General features: G+C 40.7%; 1 protein-coding gene across 1 annotated transcript in view; it reads right to left on the reverse strand.

The window, feature by feature from the left end:
- whd (carnitine O-palmitoyltransferase whd) overlaps positions 1 to 15,745 on the reverse strand; it is a 379,066-nt gene that overhangs the window by 200,236 nt on the left and 163,085 nt on the right. The window contains exon 5 of the mRNA XM_068376806.1: positions 14,235 to 14,386. Coding sequence (XP_068232907.1) covers positions 14,235 to 14,386 — 152 coding nt within the window. The remainder of the gene's footprint in view (positions 1 to 14,234; positions 14,387 to 15,745) is intronic.

The raw sequence follows: 15,745 nt of genomic DNA on the forward strand, positions 1-15,745 counted from the left end.
TGAATAGTGGTAATCCAGCTTGGTAATCAAAAATGCAAAGGTAAAAATTCAATCATAGATATGGATAAGAGCATGGTACAAAATCCCATTAGGGGATGATAGAGAGAACCAAGCAAAAGTAAATCCATAAGGATTTAACAAAATAAAATCAGCTCGGGGATTTCAAGAACAAGTGAAATCAAAACAATTCGTGAAATTGAACAATTGAATAATAAAATAATACACCATAATGGTGTATGGTAAACAAAACAGGTAGGAACAACAGGTAAGCCAGGTAGGAGGGAAAGAGGACAGAGCAAGACGTTGTGATTAGGACTCGGTACCTTCAGGAGGAACTATATTCCCTGCAGCTACTGTGGCAAATCTAAGAGCTTTTAAAGGTTTTAGGTAGTGGCGCTTGAAAACTTTAGGGGACTTCCAACCCGTATATTTTGAGAGCTCATCAAATTTCATATGGTGGAAAAAATTAATTGAAGTAGCCACAGCTCGAATATCATGGACATGTGGGAATGATTCAGGATTAGCTTGTTCAATAAAATAAAGAATTTGTTGCCTGATTCCCTTAAGGGTAATAGTTCCTCCGTGTTCTCTAATAAATAAGGGCCCTGTGGTTGTAGTGGAAGTTCTACTTAAGTAGGATTTCAGGGTGGTAACTGGACACAGGGATGGATCCCGAGGAAGTGGAACAATCTTCCAGGGAGACCACCTGTTTTGGGGGTCCTCATTTTTAGCCAGGAAAACTTTGTTAGGGGAGAGAAGGACCTCACCCGAAGAGAGAAACTCTATACTGTATGACCTGAGTCTCTAGATAAGGCTGACAATTCTGATATTCTGGAGCCAGAGGCGAGGCTCAAAAGAAAAAGTGACTTTCTTAATAATGCCATATAGTTACAGGATTCCTTTGGGGTGTCAGTGGCTACCTTAAGAACATCGTTCAAAAACCAGGAAACTGCGCTAGGGCGAGTTGAAGGTTTTAGTCTGGCACAAGCTCTCGGAATGGATGAGAAATATGAATCCGTTAGATCAATGTCAAAACCAATATGGAAGATCTTTTTCAAGGCTGACTTAATTGTAGTAATTGTATTGGCTGCCAGGCCTGATTCGAAGAGAGTTCTGAAGAATGTCACAGTTAGGTTCATCGTCATTTTCTCAACTTGGGAATCTTTCAAGAACTTAGCTAATTTCTTGACAGCTGAGTCATATTGACGGAGAGTAGATTCCCTTTTGTCAGATTCCAGGAAAATAGTATTCAAAGGATCGATGTTTGCACCTCGTTGGGCTGCGAACTCCATGAAGTCCATAAAGTTAGGGCATTCAGAATCCTTGAGGAAGCGAACACATTGCGAGTTTGTACTGTCTGTGTTAGCACCGGATTGGGAAGCCGGCGGGGGCAGAGACCTAGTTCTAGCAACAAGGGGAACCAATTGCTCTTGGGCCAGTTGGGGGCTACGAGAGCCACTTGACCTTTGAAGGATCTGAGTTTGTGCAGAAATTTCAGCAGGAGATTCACCGGAGGAAACAGATAAATCGTCTTCCAGGTATTCCAATCTAGAATCATAGAGTCCGTGGCATAAGCCTGAGGGTCCAGGTTGTGGGCTACGTAACAATCTAGTTTGCGATTGGATTCCATCGCAAACAGATCCACCTGGAGACCCGGGACTTGAGATAGTATCCACTGGAAAGATCGATTGTCTAGTGACCATTCCGACTCTAGCGGAGTCGTCCGGGAAAGTGAGTCCGCTACCACATTCCGAACTCCTGCCAGATGGACTGCTGACAGGTGCCACTTGTGCATTGCCGCCATGGAGAAAATCTTCAACATGATGTGGTTTATTTGGGCTGATCTGGAGCCTCCTCTGTTGAGGCAGTGTACTATGAATGCACTGACGAGAACCAGTCTGATATGGAGATTCCTGGCTGGATTGAGACGTTTTAAAGTGAGGAAGACTGCCATGGCCTCTAGGACGTTGATGTGCATTTGTTGGAAGACTGGTGACCATAACCCTTGGACTTTCTTGTGTTGGGAGTAACCTTCCCACCCTGTTAAGGAGGCGTCTGTGTGAACGACGAGTCCCGGGACCGGATGTTGTAAGGGAACCGACTTGGAAAGATTCTTGATCTTCGTCCAAGGCTGCAAACTTTTTCTCAGGATTGGGGGAAGGCGAGCACGTTTGTCTCGGCGTTTTGCGGTTGCCACACTCTGTTTATGTCCTTGAGTTTGGACCTTAGGACGATGTCTGTAACGGAGGCGAACTGTAAGGAACCTAGGATCCTCTCTTGGTTCCTTCTGGAGGTCAACTTTTCCCTGAGAAATTGTTTTGTATTCCTCGCTATCTCCTTCCTTTTGGCTTTGGGGACGCAGAGCGTATGGGAGCACAGGTCCCATTGCAGTCCCAGCCACTGAAACTTGGTCTCCGGGACCAGGCGGGATTTCTCGAGGTTGACTTGGAATCCCAGTTGTCGAAGGAAGGTGAGGACTTTGTTCGTTGCTATGCGGCAAGTCTGGACATTATTTGACTAGATTAGCCAATCGTCTAGATAGGCCACTACCTGTATCCCCTGAGTTCGAAGCTCATGAATTACTGTCTCTGCTAGTTTGGTGAAGATTCTGGGTGCTATGTTGAGCCCGAATGGCATCACTTTGAATGCATAGGCTTGTTTGCCTAGCTTGAAGCCCAGAAAAGGACGAAAATGCCTTGCTATTGGAACGTGATAGAAGGCATCTGTAAGATCGATGGAGGTGGTGACGGCCCCACGGGGAAGTAAGGTCCGCACCTGCGAGACGGTAAGCATATGGAATTTGTCGCAACGAATGAAGGAATTTAAACGAGACAGGTCCAGGATTACTCTTTGTTTGTCTGAACCTTTCTTTGGCACGCTGAACAAGCGTCCTTGAAATCTTAAGCGACGTATGCTTTGGATTGCATTCTTTAGTAGCAGATCTTTTGTGAAGGAACGTAGTTCTTCCGTTGGTAGTTGGTAAAAGCTGTTCGGTGGAGAAGGTCCCTGTATCCAGCTCCACCCTAGGCCTTTTGAGATGATGCTGGAAGCCCAATCGCTGAACTTCCAATGGTCCCGAAATATGTACAATCTCCCTCCTACCTGCAGTTTCTCAATGGTTGGAGGAGGATTTGCCTCCTCTGCTTCCGCGGGAAGACTTGCCTCGGTGGTAACCCCTTCCGCCACCTCAGGCATGAAAGGCACCCCTGGAACCCCTGTGACGCTGGTAGCCACGGAAAGAGCACCGAGACTCATAAGTGGGGGTAAAGGCGGGGGAGAAAGAAGTCGAGGCGATCTGAGACTGAGGGTCCAAGACATATTGTTCTTGTTGTTGGCCCTTTGAGGTAGAAGGCTGGGGACCTTGAGGAGCAGGTTGGACTGAGACCGGTTGAACCTCTTGCAGAGGTTGTCTGAATTGGGAAGATTGGAAGGGCCTCAATCTCTTCCTACCTCGGATTGGGGTACTAGTAGGCTCATATTTCCTCTTTGAAACTTAGCCCCACCTAACCTTGAGGTTTTGGTTTTCTCTAGCTGCCTCGCTAAGGACCGAGTTAACTAAATCCTCTGGGAAAAGATCCGGGCCCCCAGACTGGAGCTTTGATGAGCCTATTAGGTTCGTGCCTAATCGTGGCTTCGGATAGGACGTGTCGTCGACAACGGGTCCTGGCGTTTGCAAAATCATAGGCGTCAGCCATAAAGTTTTGCAAAAGTGACTTAGTGAGGACCTTAAGGAGGTCCTCCTCGTTGTAAGTGGCGACGGTCAATTCAGAAAGGGCAACCGAATTAAGGGATCTGCTGAATCTACACCTCGACTCATATTCCAATTTAATGAGAGACTCCGGGAGTTTGGGAAGCCGTTCGCTGAACTGCGTCGAGGCACAGTCCGGGCTCAACTTACCTACCGAGAAGGTAGCTGGGGCGTTCCGCCAACATTCATTGTCTCCCGGAAAGAGAAGGAAGGTTAAGTCGGTCTCCCTGAGTTGAGGTAAAGGCTTCTCTTCCTTGATAGCCTGAAAGACCGTCTCTATGATCTTGGTCGCACATGGGGTAGGGGTCTGGTCGTCGGCCACAAACATAGTATATGAACTTTTGTAGGCCGTAATCATTGTGTTCAAGCAGTCCCACTCATTGAACACGCGGACCAAGACAGACTGTGCCTGTTCTTCAGGAAAAATAACAGTTTCCTTTGGGACCTTATCCAATCGAATCAGAGCCTCTTCCATGAGGCGAGCGTAGCCAGTGAAGGGGAATTCAAGACCCAGCGGGTAGAATTCATAATCAGCAAGAGGCCGGGTACCGAAACCTTCGATTGACAACATACCCTCTGAGAAGGGGGCATGCAATGCTAACCTCCAAGGGTTATTCTTATTGAAAGGAGGAAGCTTGGAGGCGTCGGGGATGGGGTATTGCTGTTGTGGCGGTGGCAGCCCCGAGCGCATGAGCCCCTGAACTAGGCTCTCCATAGAAGCTATCCTCTCTTGCGATTGCTGCGTATGAGACGATAGCATCGACTCAAAACGAGCAAACAGTTTCTCTGAAAAATCCACCGCGTTAAACGATTCCGCCGGGGGGGGAACAGGTGCCGGAACGGAGGCTACTCCGTGAGAGGTTGAGGGCACAGCAATTGGGTCTTGAGAGACTCTGGTGGAGGAGGATTTAGCCTTCGAGGATGATGATCTCGAAGACTTGTGTTCTTTGGAAGACTTGTGGGTCTTATATAAAGGCTTACGATGAGCCTTCACCTTGGGGGGAACAGGCCAGGGCCTGAGATCAGTCCCGGTTGTTCCCGGAAAACCTTGAAAAGAAGAGTGTTCTGAAGTAGAAGAGAAAGCCGGGCTAGGGAGAGGAATCTTAGCCCGGGAACCACCTGACTCACCTACGTCCCTACCTGCATCGGGATCATCCAGAGCCATGGGTTCCACATCGAGATTGAGGGTAGCGACGTCCTCAGTTAGGGTGCCGCCCGTCTCTTCTTGGTCCGGGGCCAGAAGAAGGGATTCGAACCTCTCGATGATAGGATCCGCCAACTCTTTGGGGACCGCAGCTGAAGTTTTAGCATGGGGGTAGAGGCGGGAACACCATTCCTCAGAGAGGATATAAGGCTGTTTGGCCTTCACGTTGGGAGCGAACCCGCCAATCCAGATCTTGAGGGTAGCCTAAGCTGTGTCTTTTTCAAGTTGGGTGCTCTGAAAGAGAACAGACTATTAGCGAGGGATATTTGTGCCAAAGAAAAAGTGGAGAAGTCCAAGGACTTCGTAGGCACGAAGTGAAAGGCATGCGGGAAGTCCAGAGGACTGTGGCCTTAAAAATAATAATAATCGTGATTAAAGTAAACCATCGAAATTCATTATAACTCCCTACAAGTCTGTATTAATGAAAATGCAATCACAGAGTCAGATGTTAGAGTGGAGGTTATTGTGTAGCAGACTACACAATTGTCCGGATGCCAAACAGCTAAGTCATCCACTTGAACAAAACAGTGGGCGTGCGAACGACACACGTCATGGCCGCAGGGTTGATGGAGGACAGCGGCACATGCCGTCATCGCACAGCGAACAGTCTGTAAGATAAAAGATACATGAGTATCTTGAAGGAAAGCAAATTAGGGGCCCGGAGGCCCCGGAGCTTAAAATATCTATATATATCAATAGCATGATAAAAAATTTTATATATATACATCAAGTATCTTGAATAAAAGCAAATTAGGGGCCCGGGGGGCCCGGAGTGCTTAAATATATCAATATCATGATAAAGATTTTATTTCGATTGTATTATGAATAAGAATAAGTCAGACCGTAACCGTGATCATATCAAAAGAGGGAAGGGAAGGTCGAGAACTAGGATCGTATATATAATATATATGTGACTAATATATAAAGTTAATCCAAGTAATAATGAGTAACGTTGGCTCCAGAGGCTCAACTAAACTCGACCAGATGGTAATGTATAAAAGCTACGTCCGGGGATCCCGAAATGAAAGTCTTTATATACAGTATATATCTATGTGAGGTGCGGGACACAATAGAGGGGGAAGGGATCTTTAATGGGTCCGTGAAGTGCGGGACAGAGAAGGAGTAGCACGTACAGAACTCAATAAAATAATATAACATGACAAGGCACCACGGACCGAGCAGAAAACTTTCCGTCGATCGTTGGCCAAACGAGCGACGGAAAGAAAACGACTACGACCGGGTAGAGTAGTACAAAAAGTGTAAGTAACGTACGTTAATGTACAATAATAGCAAGCCTCACAGATCAACGGGAACCGCCGTGCAAAGAGAGCGAAAGGCCCCGGGAGGGGAACATAACGCAATATAGTGACTCTTAACTCGATATGGGAGAGAGGGAGGGAGGTAACCCTGGGGTGGGGTATCGGGCGGGAGGGAGGCTAGGAGTGGGGCGATAGCAGGTATACCAACCTGCCAGACCCACGATGATATGATCACGCGGAAAGACTAATAACACTATAATAAACATAACACATGGTAAAATAAGATAGGAAGGCATGCTGGATGATGATAATAATAAAAATAACTATACTGTACACCAATCATAAAAGAAAAGAGGGAACGAACATGAGACAGGAGAAAACCAAGCCTAACGGCGCTGGGAGTTAGGCAGGGCTACCAACATAACACAGAGTCAGTGAAGTGCTAACAAAATGAAAAACTAATACCTGACTCATGAAAGACCCTCGAGCTAATGCAAGAAAAACGAATGACGTTAATAATGAGAAGCAAGTCCGTGGCGTGCGAACGTAAATAATCCAAGTAATAATATTAATGGAATAGAAACGCCCGAAGGTGACCAGGCATGCCAACCTAACGAGAATACGCTAACGTATCATAATAACAGGACATCAAAGTAATAAAATAATATGGTGTGTGAACCGTGGATACCCAGAAAGTTCATAACGAGAAACAATCAGTATGGAGGACTCATTGAAAAGCGTTAAGAACGACACGAGAGAGAGATAGCAGGAAGCCGAGCGCCATGAATGACCCACGCGGGGTCGTGAAAAATAAAACTGTCATAAAAAAAAAAAAAAAAAAAAAAAGGCCCCCTCCAAAATCTCAAAACTCATAGATCTGGTACTTAACTTAGAAGGAGTGACAGTGGAGTCCGACATCTTGAGGTAAATCCAGGTAAAACCAGCGAAATTCACACACCAAGGCAAAATAAGTGTTTGATAGCGCGTGCTATGAAAAGGAGTGTCGTCACTGGCTTTGGATTGCTAGTAGTAGTAGGATGTTGAACGGCACCTCGCTGTTCGGGGATATTGACAGGAGATATCTAAATGGTGCGAGGCCTCTGATTATGATTTATTCAGCGCCCCAGTATTATACCGACACCTTATTAAGGTGAGCGAGCTGGGTTCAACCTAGCATTCCTATACAAAATTTTTCTCTTGTAAACTCATAGCAGTTTTTACCTTAGAAATGATGTAAAAGGAGCATTTCACTGGGCGGCACGGGTCGGAGCTCAGAAATCTATTTTTGGGTGAGGTAGCCATGTCGTCCTGATGGAAGTTCCTCTAGCCAGCTTTCTACTTGGCAGATTTTCCGCGAGTGATATACCAGAGAATTTTACCTGTAGAAGTATCACAGGGTTCTGATTTCTGGAGTGAGTGTCTAGAGAGATATCGTGTAACAAAGACATGTTTAAAACAACTACGACTATCCTCCCTCGAATAAATTCAACCTTGTCTCGAAGGATAAGGGATATGATTGGATACATGGGAGAGCCGTTACAACTCCAATCGCATGTGTTACTGTACATATGTTCACTGGTTCGCCATTCTAGCAGCAGCCATTGTAGGATGCGTGGCCTGACACTTAGAATTGGGAGGGGATTAAAGGTAACAGGCAGGTCCATCAGGACAAAGTGACTCTCACCCGAAAATAGATTTTTCCTATGTCAAAATTGCTTTTTTGGGCTCAAGTCATGTCATCCTGATGGAAGTGTACAAGAGAATTTACATTCTCAGTTGTGGCAATTTAGAGTTTCAAGCCATATGTGCTCTTAGTCACTTCATTAATTATAGAGGACTGAAAATCCATCTATGAAAAGTGTCTTACAATCATTTGATTACACTTCTAAATATAGCTGTCTGGGACAACTGCCCAATGCTATGAATGGACTAAGCAAGTTTTTGTAAACTGTATCGGAACCAAAAAGTTATCATCGCAGTCCCACTCACTGTCAGAAAGTATCTTTGTTTGAAACAAATTAACCAAACAATAGAGAGAGAAAAAAAAAAGGAGGTATCCTATTTTTTATTAACATACAGTAGGCCCACATAACAGAAATGCTAAAAGAACTATAATCTTTTATTTACAAAAGCAAGAATTGTGCAATAATATTTATATTTTTTTTTTTGTGCGGAAAACACCACAAGATGTTCACCACAGAAACATCTAACAAAATAACATAAAATCATTCCATATGACAAGGAAAAGAATATCACCTTTGACTCTTCACTATACATAATAGATTATCACACACTGCAAATTAGAAGATTATCCCAACTTGCAATATGTGGAGTGTAAAAGTCCCAAATATACAGTCCATAAGAGTCCATGCACAACACTAAGAAGCTGGTTTAATCTCGCTACCAGCTGCCACCACAAAGTGTTTAATTTCTACCAATTGTCGCAAGTAATGCTTTAAAAACTCTGGAAGATTTCCATCCTGTGTAAGCTTGTAAGCCTTCGAAGAACATATATGGGGAAAACTTTAAGAAAGAGTCCACTTTCTTAGGGCTATCTGGGTCAGCTCTTCTGATAAAATAGGTGAGTTTGGACCTTAGATGTTTCAGAGATTAGATCCTGTTGTTTCCCCTTTAAAAAGTTGTCCGTCTTTAAAAGCCCGGCTCTTTGACAGGTGAGCTTTAAGGCATTCCGTAGGGCACAGAGAAGAGTCCTCCATTTGTGGAACGATCTTCCAGGGCCTCCAGTGTTTTGTAGGGAGTTTGATAATAGCCAGGAATGAAGGATCTGGGTATAGATTTACTTCTCTCGATTCCAAGAATTCGATGTGGCCATCATCCCTTGGTAGTGCCACAATCTCGCTGACTCTAGCACCAGAACCCATGGCAAGTAAAATTATAGATTTTTGAGTAAGATCCCGTAAAAAAGCAGAGTAGTTATCTATTGATGAGGCTAAGTAAAAGACTTTGTCCAATGGCCATGAAATGGATTTGGGAAGAGCAATTGGTTTCAATTAAGCACAAGCCTTCAGGATTTAATTGATCAGTTTGATGTTGAGTTCTATATCAAAAGCATAAGCAATAGGTCTGGTCAGGGCTGATTTACTTGAGGAAATAGTAGAAGCCAAACCTTGTTCGTGTAGTGAAATAAAGAATGCTATACGGAAGTCCATTGTAATTGTTCTTTAACGAACTTCACCCAGATTTTTCAAGAAGACAAGAATTGTCTTTTTGTAGTAGCAGACTTGTATTCTTCTATAAAATCAATCCTTTCTTTCAAAACTCCGAATTTTCTTTTAGCAGCTAGGGTGAGGAAATCATGAGTTGAAGGTTTTTCATTATCAAGGAGGAAGCGAAGACAGTCTTCTGTTGAACATCCTGGGACAGCATTGGTGTCGGCAGATGGATCTGGTGAGGTTTGAGTTCCAGAACAAGAGGATACCAATTGCTCTTTGGCCAATTTGGGGCCACTAGTGCTGCTGTCCCCTTGAAGGTCCGTAGTTTGTTCAAGACTTTCAGGAGGTTGTTGAACGATGGAAAAAGATAAATGCGAGTCCACCAGTTCCAATCCAGTGACATCGCATCTATCCCTGCTGCTACGGCATCTAAATTCGTTGCTACATACTGAGGAAGCTTCTTGTTAGAGCTTGTCGTAAAGAGATCTACTTGCAGTTCTGGGACACGCTCCAGAATGGAACAGAATGATTTTGCATCTAGAAACCATTCTGTTTCCAGAGGCTCTGTTTCCAGAGGCTTGAATCCTGTCGTCACATTGTGAACCCTTTTAAGTGAACCGTTGAGAGATGCCAATTTCTCCGATTTGACAAAATGAGAATACCCAAAATTACATGGTTGATCTGTGGAGATCTTGAACCCTGGCTGTTGATTCAGTGGACTATTGGTTTGCTGTTGAGAACTAATTTGATGTGGGAAATTTTCTTTAGGTTGTCTCTTCAAAGAAAGGAACACTGCCATCGTTTTCAGAATGTTTATATGGAATTTTTGAAATGCAACTTACAACTAACACTTCATTTTCTTGATAAGGGTATGACCCCCTAAACCTGCTACGTAGCATCCGTATGGATTGTCACTAATGGAGGAGGAACCTGAAGAGGAACGTGTGTCGACAAGCTCTTGGCAGGGGACAACAGCTTGAGCTACTTGCACAGTAAAGCCTTGGTCTTGTGGTGAAAATCTCTCCAAGCATTTGTAGCCTTTCTTCTCCAGAATCTGTTGGCATCCTTGAGTATTGCTTTTAAGATTAGATTTGTCACCGCTGCAATTTGTAGTGAACCCAAGACTCTTCCCTGATGATGTCTGGTGATTGTTTTCGACTGAATTAAACACCTAACTGAACTTGCTATTTCCTTCCTCTAGCCCTTAGGTAGAGAGAGGATATGTAACTTTAGGTTCCAGTGCAGTCCTAGCCACTGGAATTCTTGAGCTGGAGATAACCGGAGTTTTCGAGGTTGATTTGGAAGCCCAGGGATTGTAGAAATTTCATAACATCCAGAGCTGTTAAAAGACATTCCGACTTTGTTGCAGCTCAAAATAATAAATTTGAGCTCTTCACGAGGTGGTCTTGTTCCTAACACTCACAAATATGGGGGTTAATTGAACATACATACACATATAGGCTACATATATACATATACACAAATAAAGTCAGCCCTCGGTATTCGCGGGTTCTATCTTCGGGGCTTCATTTATTCGTTGATGGTTGGGTACCTCTCGGGAATCGCAATTTAAGTAGAAATAAAATGGTCAATGATGCTATCATCATCTTTATTTGGTAGCTTTCGACATAACTTTTGTCATCCTAAGCCTGTATGTTTTTAAAAATTTTAAGTCTGCTTGATTCTCCCTTAATTTAATTGCAGTTTTTTTTCTAGTTCCCTGAATAGTTGCAGTCCTTGACAGCCATATCTTCTTAAAATTATAGTGTAGAGTTGTGTTCCTCTCGGGAATCACAATTTAAGTAGAAATAAAATGATCAATCCTATCATCATCTTTATTTGGTAGCTTTCGACATAACTTTTGTCATCCTCAGGCTATATTTTGTTAAAAATTTTAACTCTGCATTCTTCCTTAACTAAATTGTTTTTTTCTAGTTTCCTGAAAAGTTGCAGTCCTTGATGGCCATATCTTGTTAAAATCATAATTGATAGTTGGGTTCCTCTCAGGAATCACAATTTATGTAGAAATAAAATGGTCAATGCTGCTATCATTATCTTTATTTGGTAGCTTTTGACATAACTTTTATCATCCTCAGTCTTTGTTTTTAAAATTTTTAAGTCTGCTTGATTCTTCCTTAATTTAATTGCAGTTTGTTCTGGTTTCCTAAATAATTGCAGTCCTTAACAGCCATATCTTGTTAAAATTATAGTTGATGGTTGTGTTCCTCTCGGGAATCGCAATTTGAGTAGAAATAAAATGGCCAATGCTGCTATCATCATCTTTATTTGGTAGCTTTCGACAGAACTTTTATCATCCTCAGTCTATGTTTTTAAAAATTTTAAGTCTGCTTCATTCATCCTTAATTTAACTGCAGTTTTTTCTAGTTTCCTGAATAGTTGCAGTCCTTGACGGCCATATCTTGCTAAAATTATAGTCTATAGTTGGGTCAGGTATCGCAATTTAAATAGAAATAAAATAGTCAATGCTTAAAATTTTTAAAAACATATAGGCTGAGGATGACAAAAGTTATATCAAAAGCTACCAAATAAAGATGATCATAGCAGCATTGACCATTTCATTTATTCGTGTTTTAAAAAATCTGTATGAAACTTGAAGTTTTCCCTTCTTTGCTTCCATGCCTTTTAATCCATTTCCCTATATGCACAAAGCAGCAATGAAAAACAAACAAATATGCATGACAACTCTATAGTTAATACCTGCAATCACTGTTATTTATCTATATTATCCTTGAATAATTTTCTATTATAAAAATTATTTCAATGAGAACAAATAAGGTAATTAGAATTTAAATAGAATTTATTATCAGCACTTTTTTACCAAAAAACTTTGTAGAATTACCATCACGCGATGATATAAAACGTTCAATTATAATGAACTCAAATTTTCATTTGTTATAGTTTGAAGCAACACAGATCAAACAGAAAACGAAATTACCCTTCTCTCTCAACTCAACTCAATTATAGAGGAATGGAAACTAGAACACGACACATTTCATGTTCTTATGCTGTTTAAAGAAATTTATTTTCATATAAAAAAAATTATTATTTGATTAAAAATGAGAGGATTTGTTTTTCAAACAAATAAATCAATGCCAGCTTTCAAAGGAGGTAGATAAAATAAAACAAGAGCTCTCAAATATGAATAAAGAATAATACATTATGCAGTACATTAATCTCTAAATAGAATAAAGGGCATAAAATATTGTGGATTACAATCATTCTTTTATTCTAGTTACAATATCTAAACAAAAATGCTTGTAATTTATTATGCAGGAAGGAATACTTTATCATTAAATCATATCAATAAGCAGAAAACGATGAAAGGAAGAAAAATAAATTGAAAACATAATAGATTAATATTCTGAGAGAGAGAGAGAGAGAGAGAGAGAGAGAGAGAGAGAGAGAGAGATTGTGGAGGTCTTAAAGAATTTTTAGTACAACAACAGATTCCATTGGCTCTTGGGTAGAACGAATTGGTTAGTTTTGGGAGTATTTATGGGGTTTTAAAACTTATTCTTGAATTCATTTACTGCGTTACTACATCCACTGAAAATCTGTAAGCCCTGGGCACTTAGAAATACCAGTAAGATTTAGCAGTCTCATCCTGTTTGAGAGCATGAATTCTTAGCCTGTTTGGGAGCATTCATGATCTGTTTTCCAGTAATCTAGGTCATAGTGCAACTGTGGGGTTTCCCCCCAGCTGATCCTCAGTATTGAAGGGGCTTCCAGGCACCAGCAGCTATGCTGTATGGTCTAAATTGCATACATTCATAGGTGGTTTGCTTCTATACCTTAACTACATTAGATCCTTCTCTGGTTACGGCTGTTTTTCTTTGCCTACACATACACAAAATAATCCGGTCTATTCTTTACACAATCTCCTCTTTCCTCATACACCTGACGACAATAAGATAACCCCCAAAAATTCTTCGTAACTCCAGGATTAACTACTGCACTGTAAATGTTCAGTGGCTACTTACCACTTGGTAAGGGTAGAAGAGAGACTTTAAGCTATGATAAGTAGCGCTTCTAGGAGGACACTCGAAAATCAAACCATTGTACTCCAGTCCTGGGTAGTGCCACAGTCTCTGTACCATGGTCTTTCAATGTCTTGGGTTTGAATTATCTTTCTTGAGGGTGCACTAAGGCACGATATCCTATGTTTCCATAATTCCTTTCCTTACTGGGTTATTTTCCTTGTTAGAGCAATTGGGCTTAGAGCATCCTGTTTATCCAACTAGTGTTGCACCTTCGCTAGTATTATTATTAATGAAAATACTAATAATAATAATAATAATAATAATAGTGATAAGAGTAATATTAAACATTAAGCAAACAATCTGGAGAGATTTCCTCACAACCAAGACAACTGCAAAGCTGACATACGAGAAAAAGACTTATCTATAACTTCTGCTATAAACAATAAATGAATGAATGATCTGAAGTTCTCTGGCATCCTGACATCGAAGGTCATTGACGCCGATATAATTTATCATATAATAAATATTCAAAGAATATTCAATTAAAACCAGAGAAGTAAATATGTTATAAAAGCTAATTAGCATCAAGAAAACCTGCTTCTGATATAAATTTAAAAATGCCACAAGCATTGAACGACACATCATGCCCAAGGGTCTTGGCAAGGATGAACCTGCCATCCTATAAGAGCTATAAGTGGGGCACTCAGTCAACAAATGCCCCATTTTCTGGGCATCCAATTATACCTCTAAGGGGATATAAAAATCGCAATTTCTCTCATCTTACAAAAAAATATAAAAGCTAAATCTATCAATCAGCTTGACAAGAAAAGCTTATGACTACATACATACCAATGACTTCCAATGATGTCCTATTGATTCCCTTGCTGAAATATTTTGAGCGTGCTTCAGCCCATGGTTTCCTTTCACCAGCAGTAAGAGCACCAAGGAAAGCTTCTCCTTTTTCCGGGACGGAGTCATCACTCAAAATACGTTCAAATTGACTGCAAGAAAATCAAAATATGAATAATCTGCAACTAATACCATCTACTCCCATGCACTTAGTAAAAAAATTGCATAAATGTTATCACTTTGGTATAGAAATTTACTTGAAAGTTCCTATTGCCTGCTTGCTCCAGCACCCCCCCATATATATATATATATATATATTATATATATAATATAGATATATATATATGTATATGTAAATGTATGTATATATATATATATATATATGTATATATATATATATATATATATACATATATATATATATATATATCGATTCAAATTATCCTCACTTTCTCTAATTTCACACCATCTCTGTTACATCAAACGTTATAGTGGTAACCCAATAGCTTGGTGACTTTAAAAACCAGTCAAGTACATTCTTCTCTTTTTTGCAGATGGTTCCATAATTGAGATGCGTACAAGTTGATATGTTATGAAACTGGCTTATTCCTGAAGTTAGGAAAAGTTTTTTGGGATATGGAATGAACAATTATCTTTTGTAACAGTTTAGAATTTTCGTAAACTATCATTCTGCCACTAATGGGAGTTTGCCAGGGGCATAGGAGCATCATTGGGGGGGGGGGGGGGGGGGCGCGGCTAGAGTTTGAGAAGTCAATGACGTCGGGGATCTTGTGGTCTTTGACAAAGAAAAGCCCTTAGATGCGATTTTCTGGCATCTGACAGACGATTGTAGCAACCGAAAATCATATTTATTGGCGATTTTTTTATGTGACCAGTTACAATTTGTACACACACACACACACACACACACACAAAAAAAAAAAACTATAGGCCAACTTGATGAATTTAACCAAACTCATACTAACGGTGTTAATTATTTGCTACATATTCACTCCCAATATCGATCAAGTTAGGGCTATCAATTTTCTAAACCTACTATGTTTTTACTTACGATTTACATCTATCATTTATTTTTCCATTCCAACTTCATCTTTAAATTTTTAACGGCGTTTATATTTTTAATTTCATCTAATTATTATATTATTTGTATTTGGTTTTAAACTATGAAGATGAGAACCTCACAAACAGAGAAGTACTTCATAGGTTTGATAATACTCACTGTTTGTAAAATGCTGTCCAATTAGCAAAACTATTTGTATATATATATATATATATATATGTATATATATATATATATATATATATGTATATATATATATTATATATATATATATATATACACACACAATGAATATATGTGTTAGTTTGTGTATGAAATAGAAAAGACCGCCGTTGGAAACAACCTTGCAACATACAATGTCAGGATCCAGTCTAGGGAATTGGACCTCGGTGCATTAATAAATTAGAAGAACTGGGGAATCTTATATAGT

Source organism: Palaemon carinicauda, chromosome 7 (assembly GCF_036898095.1).
Source record: "Palaemon carinicauda isolate YSFRI2023 chromosome 7, ASM3689809v2, whole genome shotgun sequence".
Lineage (NCBI taxonomy): Eukaryota > Metazoa > Arthropoda > Malacostraca > Decapoda > Palaemonidae > Palaemon > Palaemon carinicauda.